General features: G+C 40.0%; 1 protein-coding gene across 18 annotated transcripts in view; it reads left to right on the top strand.

The window, feature by feature from the left end:
* Positions 1-22882, top strand: part of LOC118667433 (transducin-like enhancer protein 4) — a 144175-nt gene that overhangs the window by 72681 nt on the left and 48612 nt on the right. For 8 of the 18 annotated variants that reach the window (XM_036330752.1, XM_036330744.1, XM_036330748.1 and 5 more), the window contains 2 exons: positions 3588-3792; positions 5043-5059. The exons of 3 other annotated variants lie outside the window; for them this stretch is intronic. In XM_036330752.1, coding sequence (XP_036186645.1) covers positions 3588-3792; positions 5043-5059 — 222 coding nt within the window. The remainder of the gene's footprint in view (positions 1-3587; positions 3793-5042; positions 5060-22882) is intronic. 7 more of the 18 variants (XM_036330746.1, XM_036330755.1, XM_036330749.1 and 4 more) reach the window with 1 other exon arrangement.

The following is a 22882-nucleotide window of genomic DNA, read 5'->3' as shown; positions in this document are numbered from 1 at the left end:
TCTGAAGAAAGTTTATAGTCTGATTAATAGTAATGTACTTATGTTAATTTTTTAGTTTTGATAAAAATCTATGTTTATATAAGATGATAACATTAGTAGATGCTGGGTAAAAGGTATATAGGAACTCTCTTCATATTTAGTAGAAATTTAATTCATCAAGTGCTTTAAATACATATTCATATGACTAAATAGTGGTGCTCTAGGTGCCAGGGGTGCAAAGAGGCCTGATACTGGTCTCTTCATTCCAGAGTCTTACAATCTTACTGGCAAGCCAGGTCTTCTTGTTCATAAAAAGATGGATAACTGTGCCTTTAAAAGGCAGATTGTATCAGTGAATGGCACCAGGAGCCCTGTAAGACACTTGGGGTGTTTGGAAAAGCCTTTGCAGAACAGATGAAACATAAGCTGAGCTGAGATCGGTGAGTGCAGCTTAATTCAGATAAGTAATAGAGAGGTTGTTCTAAGAGAGGAAAGATGACATGAATTTTGAAAAAGAAATTGCCCATGATAATGCAGGATTGGAATGGAAATGAGCTAATGGAGACTTGTGGTAATCAAAGTATGGGGTGATAAGGGTCTGACTAGTGTGGTGGCAGTAGAAATAAAAGGTTGTTTGAGAATGGACAGGAGTCGGTGTTTATGAGTAGAGGAGCACAGAGGAAAAATGAATTGATGGTGACTGATAGATATCTTGACCAAGTGGAAGTTACTTTGGGAATTTGTGTTAAACATTTTCATTTTCAGAAAATGCTGGACTGCCAAGTGGGAACTGTTTGGCAAGAAACTAGACCAGAGATCCTGGAGCATGGAAGAGGAGCTAAAGATTTAGGACTCTTCCCCTTTAGTGAGCGGGAGAAGGAAAAGCCCAGAAGGAGATGTAAGGGGCGCAGTCAGAGAGTTGCAGAGCTGCCCTGGTGGTGGCAGAAGCTGAAGAGGGCAAAAGAAGGTTATTTTAATTAAATTTAAAAATATTTATGTGCCAATGAATGTGTAAGGCACTGTTAAGAGCAATGGAGGACACAAAATGTCATTAAAATACAGTTTTTTCCCTCCTGAAAAAAAAATGCTACCTCAAATTCTTTTGGCATTAGATAGGCAGTTCATCTTAAGCAAAATGTTAGGGACCCTGGTATTAAGCTTGCAAGCAGTAGGGCACAATCAGTGGCAGAACAATGAAGATGGGGGAGAGAGATGAACTGATGGAGCAATGAGATAAGGAGGGGGAAAGATGATCCTCTTGTGCTGGTGAGGGTCAGCCTTGGCAGGAAAGGGGGGCCTCCTCCTCTAAGGCATAGGGCAGAAGAGGGTAAGGGAGTGTTAGAGCTCTTTGGAGGTAGAATAGAGCACAAGTGAGGATCCCAGGAAGTCTTCACTATGAATAGCATGTGCAACTGACAGAATAGGGGTATAGTTTCTGCCTTTGAAAAGTTCCTGGTCAGATGGAAAAATGGGAATGTTGGTGCTTACTTTTCTCACTATAAGAAAAGAATAAAAGTGAAACACCTGCATCTCTGAAGGTGTTGCTTTTGGCTGCAGGTTTGTTTGTTTTTTGATGTCTAAAGAAATATACGTATCTTTTTAAATAGCTCAGATATTATATGAGTGTCTTGGTGCTCTGTAGTCATCTAGGGTTTGTGTCAGATGTATGTTCTCACGGAGCTTTAGAGTCTAGGAAAGATGATCAGAGAGACATATATGCTGGCTCTTAATAAATGCTTGCCAATTGCACTCTGGTCTGAGATAGAAAGTGGCTATGTGCTCAGCCCGTGCACACGAAGTAAAATATTAGGGGATTTAGAGGAGAAAGAGAATTGGAGCAATTTTCTGGCAATTTCACTTGAACAAGGTCTTGAAATAAATTTGCCATATATTTACCTGAAGGCCTTGTTTTCTTCATAGGCATTATTTTCAACACAATTAGAAAATGTGATTGTGTGCTCATACTTTCTGGTCACAACTAAATAACAGTACATAAAGAATTACGAACATGATTTTGACCACACAAATGAAGAAATACATTATTTTGAACTAGACAGCTAGTTACTGCTTTGGCGGGACTTGGGTGTGGGCATGGCTGGGTGGAGTATCTGGATCATGGCACTGATTTTCCCATCTTATGTATGTCAGCTTGCCTTAGAAGTGTTAGTGCCTTACTACAGTATTTTAAGTGCACGAAGCCAGAATATAGGAGCAGGTCAATTGGAGAAAAGAGCTAGTAATTAGTGCTATGCTTTCACTTTTATAGTCGGACACAGGAAGCCAAATAGAGAGGAAGAGGAAGGAAATAGAAGTAATTTTGGGAGCAGAAATAAATTCTTATTTTTTTCTTTGAAGTACTTTCTTTAAAAATAAACACATTTCAGGATCCTTCTGACCAGTGAAGGGAGGCAGAATTTGCCACCTTACATATTTTTAATGAGCTATTTTTTGAAATTCTGCTTAGAAAATTATAGAAAAGACTATTGGGCTATCATCGGATGGCCCTGACAGGTCATTTATTTAAAGGCATTAGTTAAAATGTAATCAACTACAGAAGTTAGAGAATTTCTCAGCACTTGTTCTCATAGAACATTGTTAAGCAGGGTCTCAAGTTGAAGGGATTTCTGTTGAGGGACGTATTAACTCAACATCCTCCTGTCATCTCTCCCCTCCCCCTTTCCACTAGAAGAGGCAGCAAGGCCTGCCCACAGCCAAGCTTGATGCGGCCTCAATCTAGATGCGGCCTCTGCTGAGGTCAAGCACTCCCATTCCAGCCTCTTGAGGGCTTTCTCCGTGTGTTGCCAGTGTGCTGGTAAAAATGACTTTAAACTCTTGTCAGCACAGTTACTGGTGCATGCCTCACAGTCCCACTCAGATAAACCTGTCACAACACAGAGGCGGCTGCCGGGGAAGCGTACAAGGGCAGGCTCTAGCTTTTCATTCGAGCATCACTAAACGTGCACGGAGTGCCCAATTATTTCAGCATTATTGAGCAAGCCTACAGGAGGACCCAAGCCTTGCTACATTAGATTTTCTTTAGTAATTTGCTCAAGTACCGCTGAGGACACTTAAAGGGGCTTAAAACGGTGGCTGCAACCAGTTTCCTTCTCTGGGTTGTTAATTCAGGTTTTCTCTTTCAAATTAACTCGCTCTGCATGCTGTGCAGTGATTCTGGGAGAACTGTTTAACACTAATTTTCTCAGTTTTCAGCTTTTTTGTTCAACATAACTGCTTTAACAGTTAGTCACGTATATGTTTTGATTAGAAATGCATGATGGTGCGGCCTTATGTTTTGGAGAACAAAATACAGATGCTTTATTAAAGGAAGCTGAATTTCGGCTATTAAAAGTTACTTAGATAATTTCACTATTTAAAAATTAAGTTATTTACAGTGCATTGCAAAATCCTCAGATCTAAGTCAAAAGACAACATTTCTCCATTAAACATCTTCCTCCCTCCTCTTTTGAATATATATAAAGGTTAAATCTTTCCTTCATGGGTGCTGAGTTTTCCATGATCTTATCGTATGTCTTCTCTCCTTTTATTTGGGGTGGGGGCAGGTGCAGATTTAGGGAACAAGTTCAATATCTTGGTCTCATTTCTCACAGCAGCAACAACTCCAGGCCCAGCATTTATCACATGGACATGGTCTGCCTGTGCCTCTGACCCCACACCCTTCGGGGCTGCAGCCTCCTGCCATTCCACCCATTGGTAGCAGTGCCGGCCTTCTGGCCCTCTCCAGTGCCCTGGGAGGCCAGTCCCACCTTCCAATTAAAGATGAGAAGAAGCACCATGACAATGATCACCAAAGAGGTGAGCCTGACATTACCTACCTGCTGCTCATGCCATTGTTTATTCTGTTTCTCTCTGGATTTAATTTTACCATTGACTAAACAAAGGATTTCTGCTGGGAGGTAAATTAATTATTGGAAGCAGTCTTTTGCCAAAAGATACCCTAGTGGTTGGCAAGAGTTAATGGCACTCCTCCTAGGTAAGGGCTTCTGTTTCCTAGTTATTACCTTTGATCCCTTGCTACTGTCTCCTAGGTTCCCTGAGTCTAAATCAATAATGAAATTCCACAGTGCTCTGTGTTTGAAATAGTGAGTGTCACTAATAGCTAATTTTCACCAAATCTATTTTAGGGAAAGACTTGCTGATAAAGGCTCACTTTATTGTTTGACAGAATCAATTATTATTTATGAATCAGATCAGCCTATGTAGTACAGTAAAAATCTCACAGGTATGAAAACAATTTTAGTAGTCTGAGTAATTGAGGAAATACAGCCCAAATTAGTGAATCTGTTGGTTTAACTACCTTTCTCATCCAGTATGATTACAAGCATGAAATTAACTCCTTTCTTTCTATAAAAACACAATTGTTTGTGCAGCATAATTGATTTAAAGGCCAGTTCTGCTCCTTTAGGTTGGTTTCCTCTCTACACTAAAGGAGATGATGGTGCAGAGACCTTTTGATGTGACTGTATGTTTGTATGGTGCTTACTAATAATTTTTTTTTAGTTAATGGCAGAAAAGCAAATGAAAAGGTCTCTCCCAGCCTTCCTTTGTGGGAATTTACTTTTAGCACCAGGATGGTTCATTGGTTGGAAGGGTGTGGCTCATAATTAAAACCTTTTACCTACTCTTGTTGCAATGTCATTACCATGAATTATAATCCTAGGTAAATGATATTTATCACATGAAATAAATTTCCCATCTCTGATGTTAGAAGCACTGCAATATTTGTCGTCCGGTTATCTTACTGTTATGGTTCTGAGTTAAGGCATGATTATAAACACTTTTATAAGCGGGGAAGTTGATAAGAATATGAATAGGAATATCCAGCTTTAGTTTCCAAAATTGTGTTAAAGGTAGATTGGCTTTTGTGAATCTGGTTGAGTGTTATTAATAATTAACTTTACTGCAAAGTTGACATCTCTGTCATTTATGATTTAGCAGTGTTCAGGTTTGATAAATGTATGCGTTTATGTAAACTAACTATTTCTTTTCCTTTTTTCTTCTTCCCACCACTTGATCTACGTGTGTTGTTGCTGTTTTGCCTGTAGACAGAGACTCCATCAAGGTAGGACTCAAATTCACAGGTGAAGGAATGGTTGTAAGGGGCTCAGAGTGATCTGAGTATAGTGAGTAATGGATTCGAAATTTAGAGAATGATTTGGTGGGCCTTACCAAATAGTGGTTAGCTGCATTTTTGGATTACTTTCAGTTGTGTGGTTAAAATTTTTGAAAATATTAGTTCCATTTCTCTATCAGAATTAGATTTGTATACCAAGATTGAATTATGAGATCTGGCTTACATTGCTCATTTTTTATGTCTTGACATGTGAAAAACAAACAAATGGAAAAACTGTTTTTCTTCAGATTTTGGATATAAGATAAATAATAAGGAAATGAAGTAAATAAATTAGTTTATAAGGAAATACGCATTAGTCTCATAGTTTGGGAAATAATTTCATCCTACAAAACTCCTTATCAAAACATTTGTTTAAAATTTTTCTTCACCAGAGATAATCTATAATAATAAAAGCCTAATATGCTGATTAGACCAGACAGCCGAAAGACCTTCCGGATGAAGCCATGGCTGCGAGGCAACCCCCTTGCACAAATTTCGTGTACTGGGCCTCTAGTTTTTTGTGTTTGTTTGTTTTTTTAATTCAATAACATCTTGGTTTCCAGTATAGCAAGTTATTCTCCTTAAGTTTTGCGTCTGTCTTATTTGCCTTCTTTGTCTCTGAAAACAAGTTTTCAGGAACGGAAAAGTATCGAGGGCCTAATGCTTTGGATATGCTTGTGTAATACCAGAGTGGGATATGCTAAGGATCCCTGATTTTATATAGTAAGCACATAAGAAAAACAGGCTACCATGGCAGGAAATGAGTAAAATAGGATGAAAATTGCTTGATCGCTTTTGAGCCAGGCACAATGTAAATATGGTACTGATTATGTATAATTGTATTGTGTATGCCATTGTGTTCTGTGTAAATTAGGAAGGACAGGACAGTTCTCAAGCGATGGCCAAAGTACAGATGCTGTCAGTTACTTTGCTTGTATTTCAGTTGAATGTTTTGAAGCACAGGCAGTGAAGTTCTGTATGAAGACTAAAATCTTCCCTTAGAGCCACCTCTGCTATCACTTGGAATGCCTCTTTATTTCTGTCCTTACTCAATCAAAGGGAAGTAGGGTTTTTGCCAAAGGCCTTAAATAATGGAAAATAAAAATTAATGTCTTTTACCCTTTGAGAATCTTTGTAATTTGAAAGGGCATCTGCCTACCCATAGAAATGTCAACATTTACAATTAGAACACACATTGAATTATTTAATTAATGCATTTACAGTAGTATTTTGTTATATAATATACATATCAATACCTAGATTTAAAAGCATTCTTAGATTATAGTAAGTGTTCCACCCTTGTGTGCTTAGGCTGTAGTAAGTATATGCACTGACCAGGATTAGCTGGTAGCAGCCATTGGAAAGCCTGTCTAGTTATTCTGAAGCCATAATATAAACAGTGCCTGCCTTTTTATGATAAACTAGAGGCCCGGTGCACAAAAATTTGTGCACTTGGGGGAGTCCCTCAGCCTGGCCGGTGCCCTCTCGCAGTCTGGGACCTCTCGGGGAATGACCACCTGCTTGCTTAGGCCCACTCCCTGGGGTATTGGGCCTAAGCTGGCAGTCAGACATCTCTCTGGCAGTCCGGGAACCCTCGGGGGATGTCCACTTGCCAGTGGGGAGCAGGCCTAGCTGCAGTCAGACATCCTTAGCGTTGCTGAGGAGGCGGGAGAGGCTCCCACCACCACCGCTGTACTGGCAGCCATCAGCCTGGCTTGTGGCTGAGCAGAGCTCCCCCTGCAGGAGCACACTGACCACCAGGGGGCAGCTCCTGCATTGAGCATCTGCCCCCTGGTGGTCAGTGTGTGTCATAGTGACCAGTTATTCCCAGTCGTTCTGCTGTTAGGGTCAATTTGCATATTACCCTTTTATTATATAGGATACATACCTTTAGGCAGGCCAGTGAACTAAACAAAAGCCTCCCCTCCTGCCCCACTCACAGAAGACTGTGAAAATATTTACACTCCAGTGCACACTTTTGTGTCAATTACATTTGATACTCTCTCACATTAGAGTAGGGTGTATTTTGAAATCATCTATAATCATTCAGTATGAGTCTGGGAGTGAGTTTCTAAATGGCTAGAAGCAAGGGGGAAAACATAAAGGAAATAGAGGTGGATGGTTTTTCTTGATTTGTTATGGAATGGTAGCCACAAATAGATTGGGGGAGGAGGGTATCCTTCCCAAATTTGAAGTCATCGAGTACCGTTCTGGGCTGGCCTATGGCTTTGCAAGGTGAAATAGTTTGCTAATTTTCTGAACTGTGTTCTGTGATGCTCAGAGAGCAGTTAGTTGCTTGTTCCATCCATCGTTCTCATCCTGTAAGTGGTTCCTGGTTAAGAGGGGCTTTTTATGATTGTCTGCTGTGTGACTTGAGATGGTTTGTATCAGCCAGAGCGTGCCACTTGCCTGCAGCTGGAGTCAGGCTTGTATGGAATAATTTATTCATGCAGGATAATGCTCCTTAACATTTAACAGGTAATGAACGTGACATAAATTTCCTTCTTGCTTTTAATTTTTCCCTTTCCTCTTCTAATGTGCAAACAGGCAGCTCTGGTACTCTAAATAATAAGTAATTTTTGGCCATCTGTCAAAAGGAAATTTCAATACAAATTTAAATTAATGGTGCCTGAAATTTTTTATAGCTCCTCTAAAAGCCTGTAATGTGCAGAAAATTCTGAATCTGCTGGTAGTAATTAGTGTTGCATGTAATGAGGATGTGGGTAGTGTTATACAGCCCCAGTGTAACATTTTGATATGGTAGCAAAATTTTGATTTATACAAGGTTGTGGATAGGCTTAATTGTGAAAGACACTTTAAAATGTTTTCTTGATGTTACAGATTATTAAACAGAGCAGATGTCAGAATAGCTCATAAAATATAAATTTAAAGTTAATGTAAAGATTCAGGTAATTAAAGTGCTTTACCTTTAGGTGTCAAATAAAATGAAAGAAATTCACCTTTAAAAGTGTTGAGCTTTTTCCTCTTTTTTAAATGTTCTGGGACACTAAACCATATGCTATTGGCTTTATTGATCTTGTTTTCTATATCTCCAGCATCCAGGTTCATTCCTAAGCCTGTTATTTGCAGGCCTGTATCTGAAGTTTTTCAACACTGGTGGTGAATGTAAATATGAACCTAAAGGACAAAGCACTGTAGGAGCCCAAGAATCAACTTATTTGGTGATAAGAAACCAAAACGGTGTATGTTCTAGGGTTGTTGACACCCGCTTGTCACTTGGCTACCCAGTGACTCCATGTGCCCAACAGTAAACCCCAGATTTGGGAGCTTAAAATAGCAAGAAATAGACCATGATCCACTCTCACGCTTAGTGGTAGGGTAGAAAGCCCAAAGCTCTAAAAAGCCTCCAAATAGGTTCCCATTTCTCTTTTCTGGGTGGGGGCATCTCATAGTCTTCTAGAGAGTTTAAAACCATTTCTCTCATCCATCCCATGAAAAAGCATAAGTGAAAACCAAGGAAGTATGTTCTGAGGTGATGGGTCTTTCCCCTTCCTCCTGCCCATCACGCCTACTGAGGGCTGAGAGGTAGAAGTTGGTTGGCTACAAGTGGTGGCAGAGAGGACGTTCCCACAGGCTGCCAATTGCTTCCCAGTTGCTTGAGGTTCCAGCTCATGAAGGAGTCATTAGTTTCCTCACATCACTGTCTGTTTTCATCTGAGTGGCTGGAATGAGGGTGATGATTCAGAGCTGTGAAGGACAAATTGCCTAAATCTCAGTACGAATTTGAAGTTGAGAAATTAGTCTAATTATCCACCCCCTTCCAAATGTCTGATAGTTCTAATACCGTCAAGCAAAAAATAGGCACCAAAATCAAGACCAGCTTGAATATAAAGAGCAAAATTCACTATCACCAGCTATTGATTACCCCTATGGCCTCTCCCAACTTGGTATTATCTTGTATGGTTTATTACTGCATAAGACCTTAATATGTAGTATCTACATGGTCCTCCTGAACACAGTAATCTCCTCAAGTCAGGTCTATGAGGGATTTGCCATGTTCTATTTGTAAAATATTGCATTAGTACCTTCCTTACCTCTAAGTGGTATTATTTTTATTATTTCATTGGAATATCTTCCCCCAAATGCTATATGGCCATCAAATAGTATGATCATTTTTAGTGACTTATACATTGCCAAATTTATCTCCAGAAACACTATCATTTTAACATGCCACCTGCACTTGAGTATGTTTCCACACGATCCTCCAATATTGAACTTTATAGTTTTTGCTAGGCTAAGTATGAATTGTGTACTTTAAAAAATTAATATACAGAGTAGGGCAAAAGTAGGTTTACAGTTGTTTGTAGGGAAAATAATACAATAATTAACAAATAATTCAAGAATAAACTGTTTTACATACTCACAACAGTAAACCTACTTTTGCCCCACTCTGTATACAGTTATTTTTTAAGCTGAATACTTTTCTGTGAGTGTATATGCTAAGCTTTTTCTCCTCCTCTGTGGATTCTTTATTTTTAAGTGTTTTCTTAATGATCTATTCATTACTTGTTATAAGGCAATGCCTGTTTATTCAACCCCAGCTATATTTTGGTGTATATTCTATGGAGATGACTAAACCATCATGCATTGCTTTTATTCTTGTCTCTTTCACTTATTTTCTGTTGGCAATAAAGGTTTATCAGTGGGAAATTAGACTAGAGCTGTTTTTCTGTTCAAATTGAAGCGTATGTATGCTTCAGACCAAAAAAGAACTTATGCTGCTGTTAGTTGGTGTTACAAGTGAAAGTGGGTTTTTAGTCTGAATTAACAGAATGATTACATCTTTTTGTCTCTTCTCTTTGTAAATCCAGACTTAATGGTCAGGGTTATAGTCCAGGATCTTGTGTGACCTGTGTGACTTGGTCCACCACCCCCATTTTTCCTGTCTCAGAGGAATATCAGTCTGAAAAGAGATGCCTTTAAGATGTTTACCCCTTGGCATGTACTGTGTGGGAGAATACCAGAGAAGAAACCACTTGAGGAAAGGGGAGCCAGTAGAAGATGGATGGCCATGTTGGTAGAAAAACTAAGTCTAGATTTGTATGTACATGTTAGTGATGAACAGTTTAATGAAGTTTACCAGTAATTAAGGGAGTAAAATATCTAGAAATGTATGCTGATCATCAATAAATAGAATTCTTTTTGCATCCTTTAGTCTTTAAATACAGACTGCGATGTGCTTAAAATTCAACTCCACTTTCCAAACATAAGTATTAAGATATACTTTCAAGTACATTTTTAAGTAGGGTTTCTAAAATATATTAAGTAAAATTATTTCCTTGTAGGTGGTGCCCCTGATGTCAGTTTCCCACAGAGTAAAGTTCTTTCCCACTAAATTTTTAGCTCCTTGAGGGCAAGAATCAAACTTCTTTGTGGAAGTTCATAGGACAAATCAAGGATTAATTTGAGAAAGGAATTGTAATAGAATTAGGAAAACCCCGACTCTGTGCTAGATATCCTCTCTCCCCCTCTAGGCAAGCTGTGTGTCAATGGGCAAGTCACTTAACTTCCTGTATCTCGAAACTACTACTCTACGCATTTGGAATGTGGATATTTTCTTATGTCATTCAACCCTATCCTAGAAATGAATTTTACAATAAAAACCTTATACCAAAGGATATGTTTCAGCAATAAAATTAGCCATATTATTAGCCAAATAAACACAACGGTGATTATATTTTATTTTGGGTGTTGGGTTGTAGGGGAATAGTTTAGTGGTTTAAATTATGCCTTTTAAGCATTTAATGTTTAACTGGTAATTTGAAATTCAGTGTTTCGGTACTACTGTTGCTTTTTAATTGTTTGTCGAGACATTTGTTTCTACCATGTATTTTACTTTACCTTATCAAAGAACAATCTGGAAGTTTTATTCTATGGGTTTATGATGCAGTACTTTTTCAGTATTAATTGGTACCTGCCTCTGGGTGTGTAAGGTTTGTGAAATGTAACAGGTGCTTTAATTCCAGAAAATATGTTGTAATTGTTTGTCCAACAGATGAATAAATATATTTAGGGCACAGCCAGTCCGCATGTGGTGAGCATGATTGGGGGAGACATGCTTGTTTGTTGTGCCCTCTTGTAGGAGTCACCAAAGCAGAACAAATATTAATTAACGGTGGGCTGGTTGTGGGGTCTACCTTTTCAAGCTGATTTTTGGCAAGGGTGGTTTAATTCTTTTCCTCCATAAATGAACCCTCTTAGTTATAACAAACATTTTCATCTTGATGTCCAGTGTCTTTAATTTTCTTAATTAGAATGCATTTCATCTCTTGCAAAAATATTACACCATAAAGTTTTATATAACTGGCACATGAATTTCACATTTGCTTCTCAAAATGTAGATAATTCTTCCAAATAATTGTTCACCTTTTCTGTATTCTTATACTAACATTTTCCCATAAACCATTCTGGGAAAACCATAAAATCACCCGGGGGATGTGTATTACTCTCATTTCCTGCATTCTTAAATCTACCTCTATCCAACTTAAATATTTTGTTCTACAGTGATTTAAAGTAATTCTGGGTTAAAGACTATACTTGGGGGCCACTACTAACAAAGTTTATAATTTTGGACATGAAGAGGGGTCATATCTAATTATTACATGGCAACTGCTTTGGGACGGGATTGAACAGAATTCCGGCTTCATGAAAGAGGGCTAGAAAGAAATTTGCTAAGTAATACTTTGTGTGTAATTCTTTTAAATAAACTTGCTCTTAAGTGAAAGTAATAAAATTGTATTTCAAGATTAAATAATGCTCTTAGATATGACAAATCAAAACTTTAAATCTTGGAAATGATCTAAATATTGAATAAAGTATTACTTTAAGTTGATCAGATTCATTATGCAGAACCAATCCATTTATTTCTGTATGTAATAAATTATACTGCTTTAAAAAACATTTTAAGCTTCAAATACTAGTATTAGAACTTTAATTTGTGTTTAATTTGTGTAATTAGTGGCCAAGTCCCCCCCTCCCCCAGGTTCTATGAGGCCTCCAGTTTTGCTTCCTCAGAAACAGGAAAACAACAACAACAGCAAAACACACACACACACACACACACACACACACACACACACATATACACATATACACACATAATCCACTCACACACAGGCTGCCTGTCTTCCCTCACACTGCTTGATATTCTGTCGCCTCTTCAACCATTTGAATGTTCGTGAAAAGCTTACTCTTTCCTGTCCTTTACTACCCTCTCCTTGACTGAATTGCAGGCAGTGAGATGGACATTAAAATGGCTTAAGTATTGTAAGTGAACTTTCGAAGATAAGGAGATAAGGTGAGCTTGAGGAATTCTTTTTTATGGAAATGACTCATTAATGAATTGTGTCACACCCTAAGGATTCTTGAACTATTTTTCCCAAATTTGTACTTTTCAAGTTGCTGAATGTTCAAATGTAAGGACCAAGGAGGTGGTTAGGTAAATAGGTTAATGATACCACCCAATGAGAGAAGCCATATAATACCACCTCATTTTTATGCATTCTTCCTTATGGTCATTTTCATTATTCTAGAAAATTTTGAGTATTTCATTTATTGATCTTTTTTAAACTTCTGTTTTCTTGAGCGACATTTGGCCTTTTGAACAACAAAATAAAATTGGAAATGCTAATGTTTTAAGCCAACTAAAGGAGGAAAATAAAAATGTCGCCATGGTAACAAAGCTGCTTTCTAGATGGTTTCCTAAGATATGCCTGAACTAGAAGCAGATGTCTGATTTGAGAATCTTGCCTCCTTCAATGTAAACAAATAACTTCTGGGCAGGTGTTGGAAATAATATGGAAATCCTATTAAGGGGCCCTGGGTTCCTGTCAGTCAGGAAGCCCGTGCCACAAAAGGGCTGGTTGTCACATAAAGGAGCAGAGTAAATTCTCATTAGGCTTGAGCTTTTCCCAGGAAATGATTGTCTCGGTGTGTTCTTTCTCCTGTGAATTTGAATGTAAGCTGTTGCTTCTACGGATCTATTCACTGGTTTTATTTTCTCCCTCTTCATTCCAGATCCTCTCTCACCCCATCAGCCTGTATTCTCCCCCTCAGCCACCCCTTCCCTTTAGATTAACACTTGATCTGTGCTACTGTTCTGAGAGTTGTGACATTTGTGATTTTAACCTCCCACCTTGAGTGGAGAAGGGGAGGGGAAGAGAAGGAAGGGGGAAGTCAGTCTTCATTTCTGGGCCTTTTGGACAAAGAACCAGGCTGCTGAGGCCGAGTGCTGAGAACTGTTTGGAACTGGCACAGCGAGCAGCAGCCGCAGTCCTGAATGCTGTTCTGTGTACATTTACTTGGAGTTATATTTTTTATGAATTAAGCAGAAACTATAAAAGCATGGAGAGACAGCTTTTTATGAACTTTTATAAACCTCCACTGGTAAGCCTCTAAACCTCCACCGTCCGTCCAATATGGTAGCCACTAGCCACATGAAGCAATTTAAATTTAAATTAGTTTAAATGAAATGATATTGGAAACCCCAGTTTCTCAGTTGCATTAGCCACATTTCAAGTGCTCAGTTGCCACATGTGGCTGTGGCAACTGCCCTACCAATGCAGAGGCAGAACATTCCCATCCTCGTTGGACATTCTGTTTGATAGGAAGAGACTTGGGGCTGATAAGCCTGCTGTTTCTGCTGTTCCATCTGTGAAAACTGACTACCAAAACTGCAAAGCAAGGTTCTTCCCGATGCCCAGGAAATAAGTGGCATGTGTGTATTGTGGTTTTGTAGCTTCTGTGCTGCTCAGGCATGGCCGATGTGGTTGGCTGCACTAATACAGCGATCTTTAAATGGTTGTAGGTGTTCTTTTTCCCTGTGGAACTGATTGAGCAGTTTAACATGGATCTTCTCAAAATGGACCCCTAGGAGATGCATTTTAATGTTCCTAGATAGAAAGAAGTTGTGAGGCAGTTTGGAGGCGATGGTGATGGTGGTGGTGGTGGTGATGGTAGGGGGTTTGAAGGCTATGCATAACGATGCTCTTTATAATACTCAGAAGGTTAAATGTGGATAAACACAAAACAAGGCTTTAGAAATGCTACACTATTATTATGCAGCTTCTCGGACTATAGCCCCCGCGACGCACTTCATAAAGCCAATAAAGCTCGAACTGGTGGTCTCCCGTTGCCCTAGCAACCGACCATGGGGCACAGTGTATGTGAAATGCATGAACATCTGTGAATTAATCTCTTTTAGTTTGTTCTTTTCTTGGCACTGATTGGGCCACTCAGGCTTGTGCCTGTGACATGGTGTGTGGAGGGGTAATCTGGAGCGGTCCCCAGGGCCTTGCCCTAAAGTGGATGGTGGAATGGCAAGTAAGGGGAGATTTATCCTGGTAGTGCATTCAGCAGTGGAGGGATTGGGCCTGACAACTCTCAGTAGGACATTATTAGCTTACTTTCTGGTGCATGGGGAAATGAATAAAAATTTTTCTAGTAAATCTGAGCATTATTGGGTTGATTGGGCTGCCCTGAAAAAATAATCTTTAGAGAAAATTGAAATAATCACTTGTGTTTATACCACAGTTATCAGGATTTGAAAGTTCTCTGAGTTTTATATTCTACATCTTTGTCCCAGCCCCAAACCCAGGCCCAGCCTGTGCCCTGGGGATCTCCACCCCGGAGATCTTCCCCCCAGGGATTATAACCAAACTATATTGGACTAGTCTGAACGGGACTCCGGAATTGACTGCCTTGTCTGGGATCTGTTTTGATAAATCAGATAGTATACTAGTCTGACCTTACTAGAGAAATTTTAAACTAAACTGGTGACATTTTTGCCCTAGGGAGAATAGAATGAACAGTGACTAAATAGAGAAGCATTCAGGAGCAATCCTTTGGTTAGTTAGTCCCTCTCTCCTAACAGGCTTTTCCTCACTTCTTCCCCTTTCCTGCCCTTTTCCCCTTCTTGAGACCAGCGCACCACTCTGCAGCCAGTTCAGTTCCTCCTGCCCTGTGCCAGATGCTAACTTGTCACTGTTTTACTCACCCTTGTCATTTTCAACTAGAGGCCCTCTGGCTGCCAAATCAATACCTACTACCCCCCTTTTTTTTTCTTCCTCACATCAAAGCTTCCTTTCACCCCAGTGGCTTCCCTTAGGTCTAAGTGTGCTCAAACCAACAGCTTAGTTTACCCCTGAAAGTCCCAGGAAAAAGACTGATCAATCCTGAACTTGGGCTTTGGGGAAGGGAATTTCAGGGTCCTGGTATCCAGCTCATGGTCTAGAGTGGGTGGGCAGAGTGTGGGCGTGTTCCCTTGGTCCTGAGGAGGGGTTTAGCCACATGAGGGCCCAGACCCCAGGTCAGGGGCCCCTCTTGCCAGGCTGTTCGGTTTGTATATGATTTCACGAGCCATACATTTAAGAGGAAGGAAAGGGAAGTGGGAATTTGCAACTGTTGCCTCTCAAAATAATTCTTTGTTAAATGAACATCAACATTTTAATCAAAATTAGTCCATAAATTGATATTCTAAAATACAATCTTTAGAAACAGGTATTTTTAAACTACTCTTTGTAACTTGTTAATACATGTCTAACTGTATTTTAAAATACTCCTAAAAATCATAAACACATACTGCACCTATTGGCAGCACTTATGAAAGGGAGGGGTTAATTTTTAAAGTCGAACAAGGTAAAAGATGGCCAAGGGCCATGGTTGTGGGTTGTTCTGACGGCTGAGTCCCAGACTGGTCCATAGTGAAGCTTCAGCCTGTGGTGGTAGTGCCAAGCCAGGTTAGACTTAACAGGATTAGATGGAGAGGCTGGGCTTGAGATTATCCCTGGGAACTAACCCGGGTCATGATTCCTGTTTTCATCTGTTTTTGTTCCTTTCTTGTGCTTCCACACGGGCAGTTGGACAGCTGGAAGTGTCACAGAAATATTTCAAGAGCCCTGTTTAGTAGTTTACATGGAAAGTTGTTGAATAATTCACATAACAAATGATTAGACAAGCACTTGTCCATCTGACTGAATTATTGTCCGTGTTTGCCCACACAGCATAGGAGGCGCAAGGCGTTTCCTCCTCCAGTGGGGATGCAGTGGCTGGATTGGCCCATCTAGTTATTGGGTTTCAGTCTTTTGTTGACACTGTTGTAAATGAAAGCAGCCCAAGTGAGCTCAGAGCAGTTGGGCTGGATAATTGTGAAGGATTCATGCTTGTTGCTGTTACCCCCAGTGTTTGCAGTGGGTTGTTTGCTTTGACTTTTGTTGAACTGTTGACAAAAGCATTAGATACAAATGGGAACAAATAAAGTGGTGAGATGCCAGGAGGGCTTGGCAGCAGTTGTGGTTTTCATTCTGACTTAAATGGGGGATGTCAGAACTTATCGAGATGGGAAATGGAAGGTATAAAGTGTGTGTGTGTGTGTGTGTGTGTGTGTGTGTGTGTGTGTGTAGCTGTTTTCTTTTCAGGTACCAAACTGGAAAGTCCTTTGCTGTTTATTACCTTGGCTCAAAGAGGTGAGAGAATTAAGGAGCCACCATGTTTTATAACCTTTAAAAAGCCACCTTATACGTATGTCCTTCAGGTGTGTTGCTGGCCAGAAATGCTGTAACAGAAATAGTTTCTGGACTCCCCCTCCCCAACTTAGAAAAAAAAAAAAGCTTTTTTAATAATGGAAGTATTTTGGCTTGGGGAGATGACAGGCATGACATTGAGGTAGAGAGGATTAAGAAAAACAGTATACGCTAAAATAGTATAGCTAGGAAAATGGAAGTCATTTACTGGAACGCTTTTAATTTGGTTTAAACAAAATACTCTTTTGTATATTCAAATTGGGAGTAGCTCAGCTGTTGTGAAGCCAGAAAATTAATGGTATTTTTAGTGAAATAGCAAAAGCATGTCAACAACATAGCTGCGGATGATAATGCTGGCACTTTATTCATGAGGAATTATCAATGCAGGTTACCGGACAGCATAGTGTGACTGAAAATGATTGAGTGTCGGGGAGGCCGCTGTCCTTCTGCTCGGTGATTTCATTTTGCATTTAGTCCTTCCACAGGCTTCATTTGTGCATGTATTTTCCCTAGCACCAACCAAAATATAGTGTCTTCTTGGCTGAGGATTGTGTGCATATTTCTCCCTTTAAAATTTCTTGAAATGAAAGTTCTCTTTGAGTATGGCCTTAAAAGCTACAGAGTGTGTTTTCTGTGCGCAGATGGTCAGTGGAGGTGGGCAGGCTTCAGAGAAAAGTCTCTGCAGATTTCATCTGAATAGGTCTACAGGAGTTGTTTAAAGGCACTAACCAGCACAGCTCACCAGAATGCAGTAGGTGGATAACTGGCACAGAATTGCCTTCCCTGGCAAGGAAAGGATTTGGAATACTGGGGAGTCCCAGTGCTGGACCAAGGAGAAACCTGGTGCTTCCTCTTTCTGTGTTCTGTTCTCCTACCTCCTCTGTTACATTCCCCTCCCCCACTAGTGACAAGAAGAATGGCTTGTACCTTTGTGTCATTGTTCTTTGGTTCCAGTACCTCATATGACCAAGTCCTAAGGAATTATAGCGGGAAATGATAAGAATCTACTATGTTATGTTAAAAATGGGAATGGTAGACTATTTTGATCATTTTAGCATCTCTGGTCCTAGAGACTAGTAGTCAGTTGATAGGTGGTGACTTTATGGGTAAACAGAAATGGTAGTGTATATTACGTGACTGTGCTCTGTAGTTTGCTAAAAAGAAATGCAAAATTAATGCTCCCTAGGTTTCAGGTCACAGGTGACATTTTGCTTATTTCAATACTAGATCATTAAGTGTAGGGACCTAGATCTGAAGTTTGTAAGGAAGAGCCCCTGAAAGATCTGGTACTGAGTGGAGGAAAATGCATCTCTGTGACTGAGAAGTTGGTGTCTTCCAGGGTTTTGTCCTCAGGAGACGGGGTGAGGAAATCATACAAGTTAGGAAACTTTAAAAGATAGTGAGGCAAGAAGTTTATCATTGTTAACAAGCTAGAAGAAGAAAAGAGAGATTGAGCCGAGACTCCAGACTTGACTCAGCATGACTCCAAAATTATGAGTGACCGTGGGCAAAAACACAATAAAAGGCTCACAAGTGAAAAAAAATGAGTTCAAGAGAAATTGACTTAGCCAAGACAAATAGATTGGTACCTGCACCCCTCAGGCAGTGTCCAGAGCTACAAGAGTAAGCATATTTTGGAGGAGGCCGGTTTTATAGACAGATGGGTCTGTCTTCCCTCCTCCTCCTTTCCCACTACTCAATGGGTATTATTATGCTCACTGTGCTCGTACAGCTAAAATAACACACTTGAAAAGAGTGACTCAGGGTGGCTCTTTGTACGCTCTGTATGAACCACATTACTGAAGTGGGAAGCTGGTGTGTGTTGTGACCTATCCACATCTGGGCATGTGACACCCTGTGACCTCTAGTCAGCCTGCAGGTGAGAGACAGTGCTGGGATACTGGTTAGAAACTCAAGCTCAGGAGTCAGGGGGCCTGGGTTCAACTCCTGCCTTCGACGTTTACCAACCTGTGACTTTGGCGAGCTACTTCTCTCACATTCTGTTTACTCCTAACAGGGATAGTAAAGGCAACTTTTCAAAGGTGCCTGATACTTAGGTACTGTTTTTGGTTTTTTTTAGTACACAATATGGATAATTTGAAAATAACTTATTTTTCATTTATTCTTTTGGGGCTTAATCTTTAAATTAACTTGCATTCCACAGGCAAGCACCAGACTGACAGCAGAAAAGAAGTAAACTAGAAATGTGCCAGGCTGCGGGGAAAATTATTCTGGGATTAAAATTTTGCTGTAAAAAAATCTACAAAATGGATCTTGTACGTGCAGATGGTTGAGAATTAACTTTAGCTGATCTGAGCATATATTTAATTCCAAAAGGGATTTCAGGTTTCGGGATAGTTCAGCCTCGGCTGAGAACGTGACTTTTATGTATTTTACAGCAAAAACCACTTGCCACTCATAATAGATGAAATTGGAGACCAAACAGGGAGAACCTTGTGGGTTCCTGTCAGTCTCAATCTAAATCCTCCTTTTACAAGTGATTGACCTGCTGTGCTGGCTCTGTGTGCTTCTGGTGGGAGGAGAAGCTACTAACTAGCCTGACAGGCACTGAGGGAGTGGCCTTCGACCATGGTCCTTGCGTTTTGCAGAGTGTTAGAGCCATGTCAGATTATCTGTAAAATGGACTTCTCCCGCCAATCTGGTAAGCCATAACAATTCTGGCGCCCCCCCTAATTGTGTGGGGAGAAGGGAATACACCCAACAGATGCTTGTGGAGCAGGGGAGAGACTTGCTGCTTTCCATTATTTTACTACCCAGACGCCTAATCCCCTGTCAGCAGGTTGGCTGTTTTGGAAAGGAACATATTTCCCTGCACTGTAACGCTGATTGATCTGCAGCTCCTTTTTTCCCTTCAGGCTGAGTTAACAGGAGTCTCACGAGGCAGTGACAAGCAGACTGGAAACATATTTTGGCAGGGGTGCCTCTGAGGAAAAAAGGACATTTGCAATATTGAGGGTGCTCTGGGGACAGCAGGCCCAGGCCCAGCGGGGCAGGGTAAGGACAGAGCCCAGCCCTGTTTGAGGAACGCTCTCATAAATGTGAATGGTGAGAAGAGGAGGGTTCCCACGGGGTGTTAGCCTGGTTGCTGTGTTTTCAGAATAGAGTTTAGCCCCAGTTTCTCAAAAAATTGTCAGTCTGAAAGATTTTATACTGCCTGTGCTTTTTAGGCTGTTGGAATATTACTTTGCTTGTCTTCGCTTATTTTTTGGCGTGTGCCATTTCAGTGATCCGATCTCTCTGCACACTGTCTTTCTCAGAGCTTACCAAATGAGGGAACCCTCCTGTCTCCTCTTATGGGGAGAGGCTGTCCAGAATGTGAATTCGCATTACTCAGAGTCACGCCAACAGGGTTCTAGCAAATTTCCATGTTATCTTAATAGGAATGATGAGAGAGCCAGAGTTCTGGAAAGAGGATCCACTCTGGGCATAGGGTGGTGCTTGCCCTCATGGGGAGGATGCTGACAGAGCCAGGTTTCCCACTGGGGCTGGGCCTCCAAGGGCATTTGAACAGATAGGATGTCAGCTCTCCACGGTGCCAGGGCCACCTAGCAAAGCCTTGCAAGTGTCTTTCAGGTGACTGTTTTTATAAGAATTACCTCCTGGAAGTTCAGTGCCATCTCCCTAGATGATGTTTTCTTTGAGAATAGGACCTGGGAGCCATCAAGTGGCCCATTCAACAACCACCAAAGCTTTGTATTTAGGAAAGTGATATCTCCACCAAAGGCCCAGGAAGCCTTGCTGGGGTCAGCTGTGCTTGAGAATTCCTGGCTCTTTGCATCTCTCTACTTTCTCCTACCTGAGATGTCACTTCGGAAAGTTTTTTAGCTCAGATTGGGAATCTGTTGAAGAGGAATTCAGATTTTTCTGGTTATCAAACTAAACAACAACCCTGTTTTTTTGTTTGTTTGTTTGTTTTTGTGGAGATTTATTTTGTTTAAAAGATAAGGAAAGGGAATATGCATTAATGTAACTTAGAAACTTATTGAGAAAAGGATTCGAAGTGGAAACTTTCTATGCCACCATTAGAGTTCTGGTAAAGAAACAAGTGCAAGTGAGTGCAGGGGAGGTGTAGAACACTCTGAGCCCAGGGACTCAATTAAAAATGCTTTAAAAATGTAATTCCAATCAATTTGGATAGTCTTAGAACATTGCAAGATGTGTGAAAACATGCTTTAAATGCCAGCAACCAGTGAAAAGGGCACGGTTTCAGAAACCGTGCTATAAATTATCTGCCCTTGGCTTTCAAAAATGTGGGAGCTACATCACTGAAATATTCAGAATAAATATCAGAGAGAATTGTACATTCTACATTGCACATTCTACAAGGAATGAATTTTTAAAGATCTAGTTTTGTTTGGCCTAAGATCCTAGAAATTTTTTTAATGGTTGTCACAACATTTTTTTTGGGAGACATACAAATCAAATCTGATTATAACAAATATCTTTACAACAAAAATATCCTTACAACCAAACATTTTCTAGATCCCTAACCAGTTGTCCACTTACTTAAAACAATATTGAATGGAACCCAATTCCATTAAAAGAAAACAAAGTGGGTTAGTCTTGGACGTTTTTTCTTCATGTTTTCTTACCTCCTGGAATCCATGTACATGGATTGGTGGTAATTGATTTAAAAAATACTTGCCTATCTTTGAAATATACTATATGATCTTTAAAATGTAGTTTCCCTTACAGATTACTTTCCATATTGAAGTATTTTCTTTTGTGGGAAGAGTCTACCCCAAATGAAATGCTCCTGTCGATTCCCTACTTTGCATGTTTTAGATTGTTATTTTAATACCTAGAAAGTTTTTCATGTAAACTTTTTCCTAAAAAGAAATTAAAAGTAGTAGCATAATTTACATTTCATTCATTGTCAGCCACCAAAACCATAAGCCACAACTAGATCAAATGTAAATGTGAAACAAAACACAGGCTCAGAATAGTTATAGTGATTGGTCATTGTCATGTGTGAGTAGTTTGTGCCCAGTTGCTTCCAGTCCTGGCTGTGTATGACTCCTCTGTGGCATGACTTTGTAGAGGGGCAGTTCTGGTCAATGCCAGATGGCTCCTGCTTCTGGCTGGCCCTGGGCCCATCACCCTGGGTTCTTCCTCATAATTGCCCTCACCTTCTCTAGTCTTAGCACATGACACTTGCCTCAGGCTTTCCTTCCCAGATAAGAAAAATTCAGAGGTGGCTTATTGCTTTTTCTCTATGTTTATGAAAATTGCTAGAAGGCTGCTTAGCACAGAACGAAAAGCGCGTGCTTTGTGGCTGCTGTTAAGGGTTCTAGAGACAACTCTGCCACCTGCTAGCCTTTTGACCTTGGACAATGATAAAAATAATTAGTACTAAGGGTGCATTTCCTGTGTGCTGGCCAGGTCCTTACTGCCTTCCCTTTGTTCAGTCATAAGAGCCCCTAAGGTGGAGTTTATTGTTATTTCTAAATTGCAAATGAGGAAAATAAGACACAGCAACAGGCTAAGCAACTTGTCCACAGTCACCCAGAATGTAACCTCTCAACTGAGCTATTCAGAACCAAGTTAATCTCTAAAGCCCATCCTCTTAATCTCTATACCAGGGTCAGTTTAAACCTCATCTGGATGTACCTTATTTGGTGTACGTCAAGTAAATATTAGAGCCATCTATGAGGAGACCCAGCCTGCCATGCAGGAAGTCAATTAATAAGTGATACATGAGCTTCTTCCCTTTCTTGTCTGTCACATCCACAAAAATCCAAACTAAATAGATGCTGATTTTGTATATCTGTAGCAATGCTGTTGTGATGTATTCTTTTGTGTGACTTACCTGTCATATTCCTTAGGGTATAAGCTTTGCACGAAGGGAGGAGGTGGCATATTTTTAATAGTTCATATTTTGTATGCCTTCAAAATGGTGATTTGAGACCATTTTTATTTCACAGCATTTTGGAATGTCATCACACACACATAGTTCTATGTGTGTTTTGTGTTAAATGTCTCATATCTAGCAGATGTATCCACCTCCTCTTACAGCTCAGAATCTGGTTAATTAAAATTTATGCAAATTAAAATATCTGACAAAGAATTTAACTTATAGTCTCATCAGTTTTTGGAGGTTAATAGGAATATTCTTACAATAACAGAATTCCTTAATTTGGATTTTATAGTTAGTTGTCATTTTCATTTCATGGAGAAGCAAGAGTAGTTTTTTGTTTTGTGTTTTTAAAAA

The sequence above is a fragment of the Myotis myotis genome, unplaced genomic scaffold, assembly GCF_014108235.1.
Source record: "Myotis myotis isolate mMyoMyo1 unplaced genomic scaffold, mMyoMyo1.p scaffold_m19_p_12, whole genome shotgun sequence".
In the NCBI taxonomy this organism is placed as follows: domain Eukaryota; kingdom Metazoa; phylum Chordata; class Mammalia; order Chiroptera; family Vespertilionidae; genus Myotis; species Myotis myotis.
This window is presented reverse-complemented; position numbering and strand designations above follow the sequence as displayed.